The 15952-nt window shown below is 40.4% G+C and overlaps 1 protein-coding gene across 1 annotated transcript; it reads left to right on the top strand.

The window, feature by feature from the left end:
• Positions 1 to 4124: 4124 nt before the first annotated feature.
• On the top strand, positions 4125 to 5061 carry si:ch73-389b16.1 (uncharacterized). The gene is made up of 2 exons (XM_049587118.1): positions 4125 to 4466; positions 4844 to 5061. The coding sequence occupies exons 1-2, from the start codon at positions 4286 to 4288 to the stop codon at positions 5059 to 5061; spliced, it is 399 nt and encodes a 132-aa protein (XP_049443075.1). The 5' UTR covers positions 4125 to 4285.
• The last annotated feature ends 10891 nt before the right edge of the window (positions 5062 to 15952 follow it).

Consider the following 15952-nt stretch of genomic DNA (forward strand, 5'->3'; position numbering starts at 1 on the left):
CATCATCTTGTGCCCGGCTGTTCAAAAGTAATCTGATTGGATTGGATCAAATCTTGAAAAATGGGTTGTTCAAAAGAAAAAAAGAAAGGATTCTGAAATCGGATTCGATCAGAAAATCCAGTTTGGGTTTTATAGTATAAGACAACAGATTCTCACTCCGACCTCGTCACACATTGATGTTTGGTCATAGACTCCCGAAAGAAGATGTGCAAGTTACCCTGGTTGCGTTTGCTGTTGTTGTCAGCCTGTTATATGCATCGTCTGTTTTCAAAATACACTTCTCTTTTCACAGGAAATGAACAGTTTGCATACAGTCTCTTTCAAAATAAAGGTACTACTACAAATGCACGTGGTTGGGTTTAGGTAGCAAATGCATGTGGTTGTGTTCAGGTAAAAAGAACAGGATATGGCTTTACAATCTATCAGGAAGCAAACACCGGCCTCCCGGGTGAAAGTCGGTGGTTGTTTGACCCACCTGCTCTACTCAGACTTTTCACTGCATTAACTTTGGTTAAGCTGTTGTCCCGCCGCGTTTCCCCTGACGCCACTGGGTGCCATTAAACAATAACGGCAACAGGCTCGCATCATGCCGACGTGAAAGGACGGCTTTTTTTGTTGGTGTCTAACATTGGAAGTCACTAACCAAGTGAGAAAGTCTCCACAGGGCGGGTAGAAGCGGAGACGGATGGGTCAAATGTATGATGTATGTCACCTGATGGGACATTGCATTAGTAATGTCATGTCAGGTCATGTAACCCAACTTATCTTAAGCCAAACCATGATGGGGCTTTTTCCATAACTATAGGCTTTGATTGCCTACACCTAAGTAAACCTACAACCAACATTTTTTACCTGCGTTCTAAGTTTACTTTGAAAAGAGACTGTGTACATTTAACAAGTGGAAACTGTACATTTCCTGTCAAGTTTATTTTGCAAAACACAATGCATGTAGCATAGGTGAGCATGACTTTGGGTTGGGTTGTCACAGAAAACAAAAGTTTATTATACTTAAATGTTGTGTTCACAAATAAACACCACTTTTATGACTTTTGAAGCATAAATGCAATCGCCAGGAGTAAAAAGTTAATGTTAAGCTATAAACGAACTTCACCGCAGTCACCTGACTTCAACTGTGCTACAACCACGAGGCTGTTGAGCCAAGTTCGGCGTGATGACATTCTGTAGCCACTTGTTAGCAACCGCCTTTTTTAAGACACATAAAGGTTTCAAAAATAATGAGTGGGGTATTCATGGACGTATTTTTGTCGTAGAACAAAACGTGAAACTCTCTTAAAGGGAAATTTCGGTTTATTTCAACCTGTCTCCTATCGTCCTAAATTTGTTTCAAGTGACTAGTGACATAAAAATAATAGTTAGCATGTTAGCCATTAGCCTAGATACAGCCGGGGTGCATATCAGACCTGTTAAAACGTAAGTGAAAGGGCATAATTCAAGTGCAAAGTTAGTCCACTAAACAAGCTTTTTCTCCACAAAGATCGCCTCATATTGTTAGGATAAATGTCAGAAAACATATAGAAAACATGTAAACGTGTTGTCTTACCTTACCAGTGTGGTGCCATGTTTGTTTACCATTTAGCTCTGCTTTCCAAAGCGCGGCCGAAATATCACGAGAACAAGCAGCGATCTCATACAGTGTGACATTTATCCTAACGATATGAGGCGGTCTTTATGGAAAAAAAGCTTGTTTAGTGGACTAACTTTGCACTTGAAGGTTGCCCTTTCACTTACGTTTTAACAGGTCTGACGCTACTATGCGCCCCGGCTGTATCTAGGCTAACGGCTAACATGCTAACTATTATTTTTATGTCACTAGTCACTTGAAACAAATTTAGGACGATAGGAGACAGGTTGAAATAAACCGAAATTTACCTTTAACTTGTGTCAGCCACAGACCTTATTTCAGGCATCCAACCAAACCTATTTTTAAAAAAAACAATCGATTTCAAGACCACTGACGTGGAGTGCTAAAATGCTAACTCATCTCCAGGTTTAAGGACTCATTACTCACTACTATGTGTGTTGATGAATAAGCTGATCCTGAACAGGACAACATGGGACTTCTATATCCAGATTTCATTTTTTAACAACTGGCCTCTGTGCTGGATCATGAATCATTATAAGAAGTACTTAAATTAATCGCAGTGAAACATTTAATTTTCTCCCAGCAAGAATAAATGTTTGCGTGACACGTGTGAAGAAGCCTGACTATGGTGATGATCATTCACACGGAGCCAAATAGTTTTCCATTTATTGTCTAAGTAGGTCACTGACATAAACAAAGACTGAGTACTTCCACATATAATGTGGTTTGTAACACGATTACATAGAGTGAGTTGTTAACACACTGTTCTGTCACTGTTTTTGCTTTATGTTTCTTGGTGATACAGTGTGCTTGTTCTCTTTTGAAAGTTGTTTTGAAGTTTTCTGTGTTGTGTGTTTTGTGTGTAACCACCTGAAAATGAGAGGCCTGTTGTCGTTATCAGAATGAGCCGTTTGTATCTACATAGGGAGCGGGTCCTCGACTATGGAGAGCGTCTTGTTGCACCGTTATGCTTCCAACAGCCCAGAATGAACCAACCAAACACTGGCTCTAGATACGGCCTTACACGTTTTTTTGTTTTCTCATTGGCCACTGTAAGTGTTTGGAAACACTGTTTTTTAATGTGAAACTGCTTTATTCAGTGTTTTTACTGGTTTTAATCATGTGGTGTGTTTGTTTTGGAGAGGAAGAGATCTCGGTGGATAATTCGACTCCTGGTAAAAACCTCCTGAACAATGAGGACTGAAGGAATTCTAACCAGATGAAGTTTCACCTGGTTGCAATTTGCAATTCTCACCACTAGATGCTGTGAAATCCTACACACTGCCCCTCTTTTTTTTTTTATCATTTTTTGTTTAGATGCTCAAAGCAGAGTGCTGCATTTAAAAACCTCATCCCCGACCCGTTACCTGTCATTATGTCCAAGTCAAAGGACCCACCTAACCTGGAAATCCAGATGCCCCGCCCCTAGCAAATTCGAATTTGCTCTGCACGGGAATCTGGCCCCGACGAGCAGAGCCCGCTGAATCGCCATCGGACCAATCAGATCAATCTATCTGATAGAGGCAGGCTCTAGGTGGGCGTAACATGATGACGACAGCGCTGCACCATAGGAGTCAAAAAGTCAACAGCCAAGATGGCAGCTGCCGAAGGACCACATCCATTCAATTTAGCTTTGGAAGTGCCGCCCCTTGGGTAGGAAAGGTGTATCGGTGAGGGCCAGACTCAAAATCTTTCTATTTGAGTCTGGATTTCCAGGCTAGCACCCACCCACATCCGTTAATTGAAGTCCCACGACCCGACCTGCACCCATGGTTAAACACACACAGGCTACAGTCGCTCACATTAAGCTAGCTTCCGTTCTTAAATTCCAAATCCAGCGGAGGAGACGTCTCTTTCACTGGCTGCACTCAATGTCAGGATGGTGAAAACATTCAGTCACTGCCAGGTTAGGAAACATTTTAACATGCTCCTTCCACCACCATAAAGCCTCAAAAAAGGTCCTCCCTGGGTGTCTTGAACTCCATGCAGGCTGCCACCTCATCCTCGGACTGCAGAGGTTCATCATTGCGTCCTCCATGTCGGTGACTGATGTGACGACAGGGCCAAAGGTTCTACTTGTGTCACTGACTTTCAAAATAAAAGGAATTGCGGCTTGATAATAGTGATTTAAATGTCAAAATATTACATATATACTGCAGGACTCTGGCTCAAAGTATCATCCCTATACATCATTGTCATTCACTGTCCGCCATTGTTCATGTTTCCACATTCTAAAGCTCTTTCTCAGGTGTAAATAAAGACAGATTCATTGATTTGCTATCTTCTGTTCCTCTTAGGCACTTAGTCACCAGAGAATCAGTGTAAAAATTATCCATTTTGCTGGAGGCCTTCATGAAGCTGGTCTTATGACTTTCCAGTTGTAATGGTGTATACTGAGAAGTGTCTGTTTTCAGATGACTTCCAGACATGTGCTGAGGATGCAAAAAGCTATAAAAAGACAAATATCACCAGCGGTACAGTTCATTTGCAAACAAACCAGTGTTTCATGAGCTACAGCAGCAGAAAGAAGATACGCTTCACAGTGGAACATTACTGGAAATCAGGCTTGGAGGCATCATCCTTGTGTCTTATGCTCACTTGGGTTGTTGGCTGCTGTGACGCAGGTCGCTCGGTGCTTGGTGTTGCGTTGCGGTTGAGCTGTTCTGATTTTTAACAGTCGTCATGAGTAGGTATCACAGTGAGCTGACTCAGAGGGAGCAGGACTTACTGAAAATCCGTCGGGACAGCGACACTAAGGCTGCCGAACTTGTCAAGATGGAGAGGATGCTGCAGCACACCAAGAACCTAATGGAAAAGAAGCCAGAGTGTGGTTCAGACAGCATGAGCTACCAGGAGAACATGGGTCTGTAGCACAAATATTCATACTTTGAAATCTCTGGCTGTGAGTGAGTAGCTGTTGTTTTGTGGTTGCTCAGTCATGGGGCAGCAGTAGCTCCGTCCATAGGGACTTGGGAACCAAAGATTTACCAGTTCAAGTCCCCATTTGGACCAAACATGGAGTGTGGACTGGTAGCTGGAGAGGTGCTGGCAAAAGAAAGAAGTGCCAGTTTGCCTCCTGGTCACTGCGGAGGTGCTCTTGAGCAAGGCACTGAACCCCCAACTGCCTCTGACATCTCTCTATTTAATGCATGCATAGGTCCTGTTTGTGCATGTGTGTATTGCAATGTGTGTCTGACAACAGAGTGAAAGTTTAAGTTCTTCTTCTTCTTCCTGTTGCAGTGGAGGACCTGGAGGAAAAGGTGCGCTCCAGCAGACGATACAGGAGAAACTCCCTCCATCACACCCAGATGCTGGAGAGCCAGATGAAAACAGTGAAAGGCGAGCTGGTGGGCACGCTGGACCATCTCCAGGAGCTGAGGAACAAACTGCGCCGTTCGCAGCAGAAGGCAGAGGAGCGCACAGCTGCCATGGAGAAACTGGCGGCGGGGCTCAGGTGAAGAACTCGTTCTGCTGCCACTTTCGATTCCAAACAAGGCTTCGACATTTTCAAGTTTCAGCCGAATGTCTGACCTGACGCCCTGCATCCTGCCAACAAAGCTGTGCAGAGTTTTCAGAAAACAAGACCGCACCCATACGCCGGTCACATAGAAGAAAGAGACTGGAGCTGCTGTGTCGGTCTTCCCTCTGTTCTCCTCCACTGTGCAGTAAGACCACTGTTTGGCACCCAAAGACTAAATTAAAAAGACGTCATCTATGGTATTTCACAACCTGCCTTTCACGAATATTCAGAGTAGCTTCTTCTACCTTTTATTCCAAATTTCTCTTCTGCTCTCATATTTTGAAGGCTTTATTTCGACGTTCTTTGAATTTGTCAGTTTTTGCCCAGAGCCTGCTCTCTGTGTCACATTTTTTAAACTAAACTAAATTATGCATACAATATTCCATATTTCTGTGTATTTCTTTTTCAGGCCTAGAATGTGAGCCCAGGTAGTTAGAAGTAATATGATCGGATTTCAGGTATCGAATTTGATCAAATCTTGAAAATGGGTTGTTCTAAAGAAAAGAAAAGCTTCTGAAATAAGATTAGATCACGTAGTCTAGTCTTGGTTTTGATCTGGATACAACCTTCAGTATGTGTTCAAAACGTCTTAGTAGCATTGGGATACCTTTGATCCAAAAATCCGGATTCAATTAAGGGTGGATTTCAGGAACAAAATTTAGTAACATTTTGCACTTGGTTTGTTTACCAGTTATTGTGATGACGAGATAAAGTCGACATTAGGCTACCTATTAGCCTTTCAGTATAGTGAGATATAAAAAAAATAGATAAAAAAAAGGATGTTGTCCCCCATGAAATAATCCCACAAATTGCTGTCAAAATCAAACAAAATTTATTTCAAGTTTCATCTCAGAGATCTCTGTTTCAGTCTCTTGGGGGACATGCTTGAAGATAAGCAGTAATTGCTGTGTGTTTGTTGCCAGACTGCTAACATTGTGATCCTATTTGGTAATTTTGAAAAGTTTGTATCTTGACTGGGGAGATCCAATCCAACTCTGCTTTGAAAAACCTGCACAGAACTAGGATGGATTATCTGATCCTAGACAGAGAAACATGGGATTTGTTTTAACAACTGGGTCCTGGAAACAATCTGTAGATGATTCTAAATCACTGCTGCTTATACCATTGGGACACAACAAAACTATATTAAATTGTGCATGCAGTATTCCGCATTCTGTGATGTTCTTTTACTTTTTCAGGGCTGAAATATGAAGCTTGCACTCATGTGAGATTGCTTATCTCAGAGGCAACAAAGAGTGGTATTCAACTCATAACAACAGTGCCGGACCTAGGACGTTTGGTTCCCCGGGCAAGCTTATCCACGTGCCCCCTCCTCTAAAAATAGATTATCTACTATTCTACTATAGATTATTTACTATTCTAATTCTAATATTATGATTATTGTTATTAACAAGAACAAAAGCTAATGAGAAATCAACACAATGGACAAACAATAACAATGAATACAAACAATAAGAGAATACGGTATGTGCCCAGGATGGCTTTTGCTATTACATTCATTGTACTCATTCTTACTCTACTGCTCTCCATATACCCTCCACTCCATCTTTGCTTTTATGTTAGATTTTAGCAATTGTGGTGCACCCCCCTCTGGATGGCGCCCCAGGTGGAGGCAGTAATGACTGGTCCTCAGCCTCTGACAACAGTGCCGGACAAAACCTAATCATATTCGGGCAAGCTTCCAGCGCAACCAGCCCCTGAATTATTATTATCAGCATTTATTATATCAACTACTAACAAGAACAAAATCTAATGCAAAAGTCAACACAAATAAACAACTTAGCTAACAAACAATAAGACAATATGGTATGACCAAACGTGTCATCTTCTTGTTTCTTTTATGCTAATGATCTCCACGTACACTCCTTTATTTCAGATTTTGGCAATTTTGGAGTCCCCCCTCTGGATGGTGCCCTAGGTGGCTGTTGCCTATAGAAAGATGCCTAACCATATGTGTATATATATATATATATATATATATATATATATATATATATATATATATACATATTTCTGGGTTGCTGTATTTGCAGCCCTCCATGTTACATCCTTATGAACCCATTTTTAGTGAAGTGATTCCTGCCAATAAGTTTCTGTAATGTAAAACTGTAAGATCATCGTCGCAGTCATTGTGATGTTATTAAACTCTTAGACACTGATTAGTCTCTTTTTGCATGAACTGTTTTTATATGTACATCTACGATCTATCAACAGAAAATAAGTGTGATGAACAGAGATCATTTGTAGGACTGACACATACCGATTTGTCACTTAAATGAACTGATTTATTCTCAGAGGTGCTGAGATGAGAACATTAACCAGTGTATCACAGACTGATCTGAAGATGCAGAAGAAAACACAGTTGGGCTTTTTTTTTTAGTATTTTTCCCCAGATGACAGAAAGGTCAGTGTTTGGACTCCCTCTGGGATCAATAGCCTGTTGCCTGTTACTGCAGTGAGTCATCTGAAAGCTGTATCTGTGCCTTCCCTGTGGCTGAGACATGATTGCACCTAATTTAGCAACACGGCTTGTTTCACACAGCGTCACATGCTGCGAGGCCACGGGTGGATTTTATTCGCTGACCCTGACATGGACGTTTAACTGTGATTATAACACCATGACAGGGCAAAGTCAGATAGACTGCTCATTATTTACAGCTTTGCTTCTCCTGCCTCTGATGTTGAATGATACTTCCTGCTTATCAACTTCAAAACACCTTCATACTTCCTCTCGTCTAAAAGTGATGATTTTTTTGTGAGGATGAGTGCTGAGGGACAAAGAGTGTACTGAAGCTGATTTTGGGAAGAAACAAGATAATGAGGAACCACAGCAAACACACAAACAGTCACCATCACACTGGGCCTCGTGCAAAAAGCGATACACACAACGTTCTGCTTATTTTTGTCTGTATGCACGATTTGTTCTTATTTTGTTAGTGCCAACTGATGTCTGGGATTCACCTATGTTTTCTTATTTTTGCTCTTCTCCTTGGTAGTAAATTTTATGAGTGGTCGAGAAAAATATCTTGTTTTCGCAGTCAACAAATTGTCCGAAGCAAGGAAACACAAGTAAATTTGAGTAACATGAATAAAGTGCATGAATCTTAGAGTAAGTTTTAAAGTAATTATGATGATTGGATTATTATATTTGTACGCTGAAGAAATACAATCCATCTGTTTCATTTTTTATTTAAAATTTTCTGCATTGAATACTTTTATTCTGAATACCAAATACATTTTCCTGACGGTCCTTGCATACTTTTACTTAAGTAACATTTTCAATGTAAGACTTTTACTAAAAATTAAGTATTTTTTAAGTGCCGTATTAGCATTTATACTTTGGTCAAGGATCTGAATTCTGGGGCATTGGTGGCTTAGTGGTAGAGCAGGTGCCCCATGTATAAGGCTGTTGCCGCAGCGGCCCGGGTTCAAGTCCAGCCTGTGGCCCTCTGCTGCATGTCATCTCCTCTCTCTCTTCCCCTTTCACACTTAACTGTCCTGTCCATTAAAGGGAAAAAATGCCCCCCAAAAAATCTTAAAAAAAACAAGGATCTGAATTCTTCCTGCTGACACGGCATTACGTCACTAAAGTTTAATAATTTTAACTTTTTTCCCCTCTAATGCAAGTAGTGACCCTCTGGAAAATAATGTTTACTTTTTTTTAGTATATTTAATTTAATTAGTTTCACTGTTGCAGAAGTTCTTCTTCCTCCTGCTTTTTTTTGTAACATCTCTCTAATTTATGGGCATGTGCCGGAGCATTTGCACAAGGCACATCACCTGCCGTGACACAGTGTTTAGGGGATGTTACATGCTAATAGGTTAGTGGAAGTCATCATCAAGCACACCTAGCTACACTCTAGAAAGATGAATCATGGGGTTAATGGATAATGCTTAAAATAAAGAGGTTTTTCCACGATTAAAAATTATGTTTGTTACATTTACCTATTTTAATCAGTTGATGCTTTGGATAAATATTAAAGGGGAACTAATGTTTTTTCAACCTGGGCCCTATTTTCCGATCTACTTTTGTGTAAATGAGTGATAGGATGTTCAATATTTGACATTTCTCCAGTATGAAGCTAGGGCTGACCTGCCTGCAGCCCGTGATGCACGCTATATCAAATAATAGGGCACTCAGACCGCGTCAAACAACGTCAAAATACGTCCACTAAAAGTGCATTTTTTTCACACAGATAGGCTCGGATTGTTAGTATAATTATCCGACAACATAACAGAAAGGAGAAACGAACGTCTGTGTTTACCTTTAGCTGGAATCGGACATGTTCCTCTGCCTGTTGCAATTTTAGTATATGTGCTATACCGAAGTAACACTGCTCCCTCTCTCCTCGTCCACTCTTCAATTTCAATGAGCTCTGCATCCGTGTACGTCCGTGTATGTCTGTGTACTCCGTGTTCAAATAAATACGGTCCATCCAGATCCAGTTGGTCAAAATCGGGTAGTAATTCAGCCATGACTACTCCAAACAGAGTAACTCCTCGTATTTGTAAGGTCACTCCAGTTGGTAACTTCCTGCAACAACTCAAATCTCGCGATTTCAGAGCCAGACTTTCATTTCACTTTTATGTTGTTGGATAATTATACTAACAATCCAATCCTATCTGTGTGAAAAAAAATGCACTTTTAGTGGATGTATTTTGACATTGTTTGACACGGTCTGAGTGCCCTGTTATTTGATATAGCGCGCGCTCACGGGCTGCAGGCAGGTCAGCCCTAGCTTCACACTGGAGAAGTGTCACATATTGAACATCCTATCACTCATTTAGACAAAAGTAGATCAGAAAATAGGGCCCAGGTTAAAAAAACATTAGTTCCCCTTTAAGTTGGTTAAACTACTGGAGGTCAAAGCATATCATGTTGGTTTTACTGAACGAATTAAGTTTGTCAGATTATAAAAGACTCATAGGATTTACTCAACATAAAAAGATACATGCACACTGTTACCTTAATTCTTTAAAACTGAACCAGAATAATACTTAAAATTAAGATGTTTTTCAGCGTTAAAAAATTATGTTTGTTTCCTTAACGTGTTTTTAGTCAGTTGACAACTAAGTTTAAAACAAAATAAAGTTTTGAGTGGGATGAAAGTAAAGTAAATATGTTTGAATATCCTATATGAAATTGCTTGACCACTATCGTCACAACTTATGCATAAATACTAAGTTGATTCAACTAATTTTTTTTTTTTGGAGGTCAAAGCAAATCATTTTAGTTGTCCTAAACTAATTGAGTTTGTCAGATTAAAAAATACTTATAGGATTGCCAGAGTTGGAACTACTTAAAAAGATGCATGCCCATTGTTACCTTAACCAGAGGATTCTTTTTTAAGAGATTTGGATGGTTAAGAACTTTTGGTGCATCTGGAATTGACTTCTGTTTTATTTTCCCATACCAGAAAATTAAGAAAAAATCTGAGTGAACTTTAAGGGAATGTTGCTGCATGAGGCCCGTAATCCATATTTCTTGTTTCATCTTTAAAATAGAAGTTAATTATGTAATGCATGATTATATAATTTGTTGAGCACTGCGTCAAACCGTGCAGAGGTGGTTTCTGCAACAACCCTGCAAAGCAAACTTCTCACAAAACAATTCTTACTCTCCACCTTCATAGGAGCACATACTGCTTTAGACATCACTTCAGTTTATTTCCTATTTATAGTCATATATGTATTATTTGGTAAGCTTTGCTGTATTTTCTCAGCTGTAGTTTGATGTCTTTTTTGTTTTTATTGTGAAATAAGTTGTCAAAACATATCTGCAAAGTAATTTATCAGGCTGATTTCCTGCTTTGTATGGAGTGTTCTCCACCTTTAACTTTTAGCTTTGTTTGGCTGCACAGTTTAATTAACGGCTGCCATGAAACTATAATACACAGGGGGAGAAAACAGGTTAGTCCGGCTGACTTACAGTAATGTGGCACCACCTACACATTAACCACATGCATTATGAACTCAGCAACATCCTTCTCACACCACTTTTCAGATGGCATGTTATCATGTGATGTGTTTGCATGTGTTACATAATGAACCAGCGGTGGGATTATGCAACACTGGTGGCACGACTTCAGTAGATTTAATAAAAGGGTTGAATTGTTTGTGTGAGCTGGTGCTGAGTTTACTTTATGTGCAAAGAGAAAAACATATTGTCTACCAGAGCTCTGGCAGATGTCCCTGTTGTGACAGTCTACCAACATCCACTAAAACCAAAATAGAAACAGGCATCATAACAACGGATGTGGTGATCACGGCCTCGTTATCACTGCATTTGGAAAAATATAAAGATCCTAAGAACAATTGCTACGATACAAGTATTTCAATTAAAAACTGTTGTTGGTGAGGTTTATCCAGAGAAGCAGGGGCATAGTTTTTGGAAACAGATGCTGGTATTGAGATTCTGATACTGGTGCCACCACCCATCTTCACTGTGATGGGGTGAAAATTAGGGATGCAGTGATAGTGAAGGTCTTTTTTTAAAGTTAGTTATTATTTCATTAGTTATTATTATTTCATTTTGTGTTAAATGTATTTATTTCCACTTACAAAAACTGTTTTAAAGTCGATCATGCGTTCATTACACTACTTTTGACTTAGCAAAAATTAAATAATAAATAATACAAATGTACGAAACAACCTTCTTTCCCAAATGTCAAAAGCCTTTTTACAGTTTATAAAATATCATAATTCATCAACAAATTTCTTCTGCAAACAACTGTATTAATTCAATTTTCTCCCAAAAAAACAAAATTTTACAAGATAACATTTGAACACATCATGAGAACATTATGATTTCCCATCACACAATACTTATTTTGACCAAACAAACCTTGAGTATAACGTAACTGCAACCTCTGTTAGCTGTTAGCTCCAGACCCCACGAAAGCTGTTCACCCTTGCAGCAAATGTTTCCCTCTGGCCACTCAGCTGTTGCAGCGAAAAAATCCCCTCTGGCCCAGAAAGCATTTTCCTCTTAGACCACCACATGTCTGAAAACTGTTGACAAGACATTTTGAACTGCAGATGGTTTAATATTTGTAAACCTTGCCTCAAGCCGTGAAAAGCCCCTTAAAAATCCATGACCTCATCACAATGTAAAGTCTATGAGTCTAACAGGAACTTGTGGATGGGGTCGGCAGGGCAAACACTACTGTGCATATTCAGTGGGCTGCATACAACGGAAGTAAACCTGGAAGCTAGAGAACTTTTTGGGCCAGGCAAGCAACTCCATTGGAACGACTAGGCATCATCTTGACATCTGGTATCTAGTTAGTTACAAATCTATAGTTAGTTGCATCTGCTAGCTGCTAACTGCTAACAGCTAACATTAGCTAGCTCTCCTCCTGCTGATTTTACAACCGATTTGTTGTTCATAATGTAGCATTAGCAGTGAAAAATAGTGGGGTGCGTCCCCTGATGTGTTGACAGTAAATTTACTGCATCCATTGTCCCGACAGCGTCCTGGGGAAGATTACTGTTTGTCCCAAACACATTTTCTATTGACACGGGACAATGGGACGCCGTTAGTCTCGAGTCCTGCTTTTTAGCCTGTGCCAAATAAATGTGATACAGCAGAAAAACAGAAAACAGACACTGCCATTGGTGAATCTGTCCATTATCTGCGGAGCAATTTGAAGCTAAAAAACTCAACAGCAGTTCCTCCTTCGTGCTTCCTTCTGTGCAGTGATACAGTTGGTGGGTGTGGTTCAGTACAAAGAAAATAGCTCCTACGTGAAACTGCTCACAACAAGGTCTGTGGATTATCTTGAGTAAGCATGTCATGATTTCTGGAAAGAGACCTCACAGGCCCAAACCAAGATGATAATTTTATGACAGCCTCAGGGGTAATTTTCTGAGACTTGATCTTGCTCCTCCAAAGCGCAGAAAGTACACTGAGAGAACACACAGTACTTAAATCAGAGTATCAGTCCGCTGACACGTTAACTTATGCTGAATTCATTATTGCATCATTTGTCCAGTCAGTCATTCAAAACAGCTGATACTTTATTATATTTCTACTGCATGTGTATAACTGTTTCATTTTATATTTACTAAATGTCTTTGCCGCACTCCTGACCTGCAATTCAGCTGCACTCTTTAGGTGAACTCATACACTGAAACTCTAATACCTTAGCTCGTGCAGCATTCCAGTCAGGTTATTGTATCCTGGATAAATCCCAGATACATTAAAAGTAAACCTTGTTAAGTGAAGGGCGGGCTGTCACATGAGGCTCTGTGGGGGATTGCAGATAATCCAAGAATATTGCTTAACAATATTCACCTAAATATATGATAAAAAGCAGACTTGCTGTCTGGTATTGCTGCATCTGTCTGAGCTTGTACCTGCAGTTTTGCAACCTAGTTGCCACAGCAAATGTTGGCAGTGTACGCAGTGTCTGCCATCCATGGATACTTTACATTGGTATGTTGAAACCTGTTGTAACAACGCTGTGGTGTGATGACGTTAAGGCACAAAAAAACACTCTCTTATGGTCAGAAAAAGACCATGTTTTGGCTTCAACTAACCATGTTAAACGGCACATAAGTCACTGCAAAATTGGTAAGAGGTAGATAAGAGACACCCACTAATGGCACAAAAGCTGCTAAAAACACTGTTCTGGGTTGCTAAAAATCACCCATATTCAATGGCACAAAAGTCACTGCAAAACAGTAATGGTGCGTTAAAAAACACCCATGTTCAACGGCACAAAAGTCACTGCAAAATACTTATGGTACGTCGAAAAACACCCAGGTTCAATGGCACAAAAGTCACTGCAAAACAGTAATGGTACATTAAAAAACACCCATGTTCAATGGCACAAAAGCCGCTAAAAAAGGGTGACAGGTCACGAAAAAAAAAACACATTTGGTGGCAGAAAACACTGGAAAAGTGGCAACAGGTTGCTTTGCTAAAAAATACCCACATTTGGCAGCACAAAAGCCGCTCAAAAAGTGGCAAAAGGTTACTAACAAACTACTATGTTCAATGGCACAAAAGTCACTGGAAAAGTGGCAACAGTTTGCTAAAAAACACCCACGTCTAGCAGGACAAAAGCAACTTGAAAAGTGGTTATGGGGCGCTAAAAACACCCATGTTCAATGACACAAAAGCTGCTAAAAAAGGGCAATGGGTTGCTGAAAAACAGCTATGTTCAATGGCACAATGACAAGTCGCTAGAAAAAAACATGTTTGGCGGCACAAAAGCTGCTGGAAACATGGCCACTGGTCGCTAAAAAACAACCTGTTTTGTTGTTTGTTGGTCTCAAACACTGGTCCGCAGCTTGGCAGCCATTTTGCATAGATGTTGCACCATCCACCACCCCCTCTACCTCCCAACAGCTCATATATTACATCACTTAAGAAACATTGATATGATACGTATGAAGCGTTCAAATCTAACGTGCCTGTGGTTTGCAGAAACGTTCAATGTGAACCTTTCCTTCTTGCAACAGGGCGGCAGTTTCTCGCCTACAAATGTTTTAGAGAAAACATCTTTCTTTAAAATGATAGTAATATTTTCGTTTTCTTGCAGAGAGTCAGTTGAGAAGATTGACACCATTCTGACATCTGTAGGCTACGTTAAAAGAGTGATACTAATGTTCTCGTCCATCTCTTGACGAGAGAGCAAATTAGTCTATTGCACAAAATGTCTTACTTTTCCTTTAATGATATCCAGAAGGTTTAAGTCTATCTAACTCTTAATTAAGCTGACTCATAAATTTGCAGCGATCATGACGGGTCGTGACAGGTCAAATCCCTTTGAAGGCTGCAGAGGATCTTTTTCATGAGCTTTGGAACAAGTGCTGCTGCAGGAAATTAAAACTCATGAGAAGCATCTGCAGGCAGTTTTGAATCAGTAATTCATGTACCAGCACATATCCCCCTGTTCAATCAGAGGGATAACCCAGTTATCAGACTTGTGATTGGGCCATATGGTTTCCATGAGTGTTCCAGAGATTTACTGCTGAGGGCTTCATATGTCTTTGAAATTCTGCATCCCTGCTGGTTATGATAGCAATGAACATCCTTAACAGTTATGCAATACGAAATGTGTTTGCGTCATGCTCAAGTTAGAGCAAGTAGCTTGTAGTTGGCAGCCTTTGTGCTCAGCCTCTGTTAGGATTTGTGTGTGTGTGTGTGCGCAATTGTGTATGTATTTAGTCTTGTGTAGGCCTGTTGGTATGTCCCAGGCAGTGACTGTTTGAGCTGTGTGTGCCCTACACAACGAGGCAGAATGTGCTGATGCAGCTATGACAGTAGGAGTGATGGACCCAGCCCTAACCTGAGGCGACTGCCGGAGCTCACAGGAGAGATTTGTGCCTTCGCTTTCTGTCAAGCTGCCACACGGGAGTCAGTTTGGTCACAAACTCCAGCAGCTGGCAGGCCAGTGCCGGACAATTGCACCAAACACTTGCTAAAACAACAGCAACGTAATGCCAACCAAACAAGAGGAGTGTGTATCAAAGTACATGTGCAAGAGTTCTTGCAGTTAGAGACCAAGTGCAGGGCTGCAGAAAGAGATGACTCATCAGCCCGTATAAGGTTCAGATTTTATGCTTTGATGCATGTTGGTGTGTTCTTTTTTGGTAGAAGCAGTCTTCACTTTGTCTTGCTTTGAAATATGTTCTCATAATAATAAAGATATCTGTCCTTGTTGCTCCAAATAATTCTGCAGTTTTACTTCCTGCTGTGCCTGCAGTTACATTTTGTTGATTTTGGACGAAGACAGGTTGGCTGTTACTCCTTGTTTTCAGTCTATATACTCAGTTAAGTTATCTGATTGCTTACAGAC

The sequence above is a fragment of the Epinephelus fuscoguttatus genome, linkage group LG10 (assembly GCF_011397635.1).
Source record: "Epinephelus fuscoguttatus linkage group LG10, E.fuscoguttatus.final_Chr_v1".
Classification (NCBI taxonomy): domain Eukaryota; kingdom Metazoa; phylum Chordata; class Actinopteri; order Perciformes; family Serranidae; genus Epinephelus; species Epinephelus fuscoguttatus.

What these genes read in the sequence shown, in the direction of transcription:
- si:ch73-389b16.1 (XM_049587118.1), top strand. Translation starts at nt 4,286, where the DNA reads ATGAGTAGGTATCACAGTGAGCTGACTCAGAGGGAGCAGGACTTACTG. An exon ending in GAGCTACCAGGAGAACATGG is followed by an intron (nt 4,467 to 4,843) that starts GTCTGTAGCACA and finishes TTCCTGTTGCAG; the next exon opens with TGGAGGACCTGGAGGAAAAG.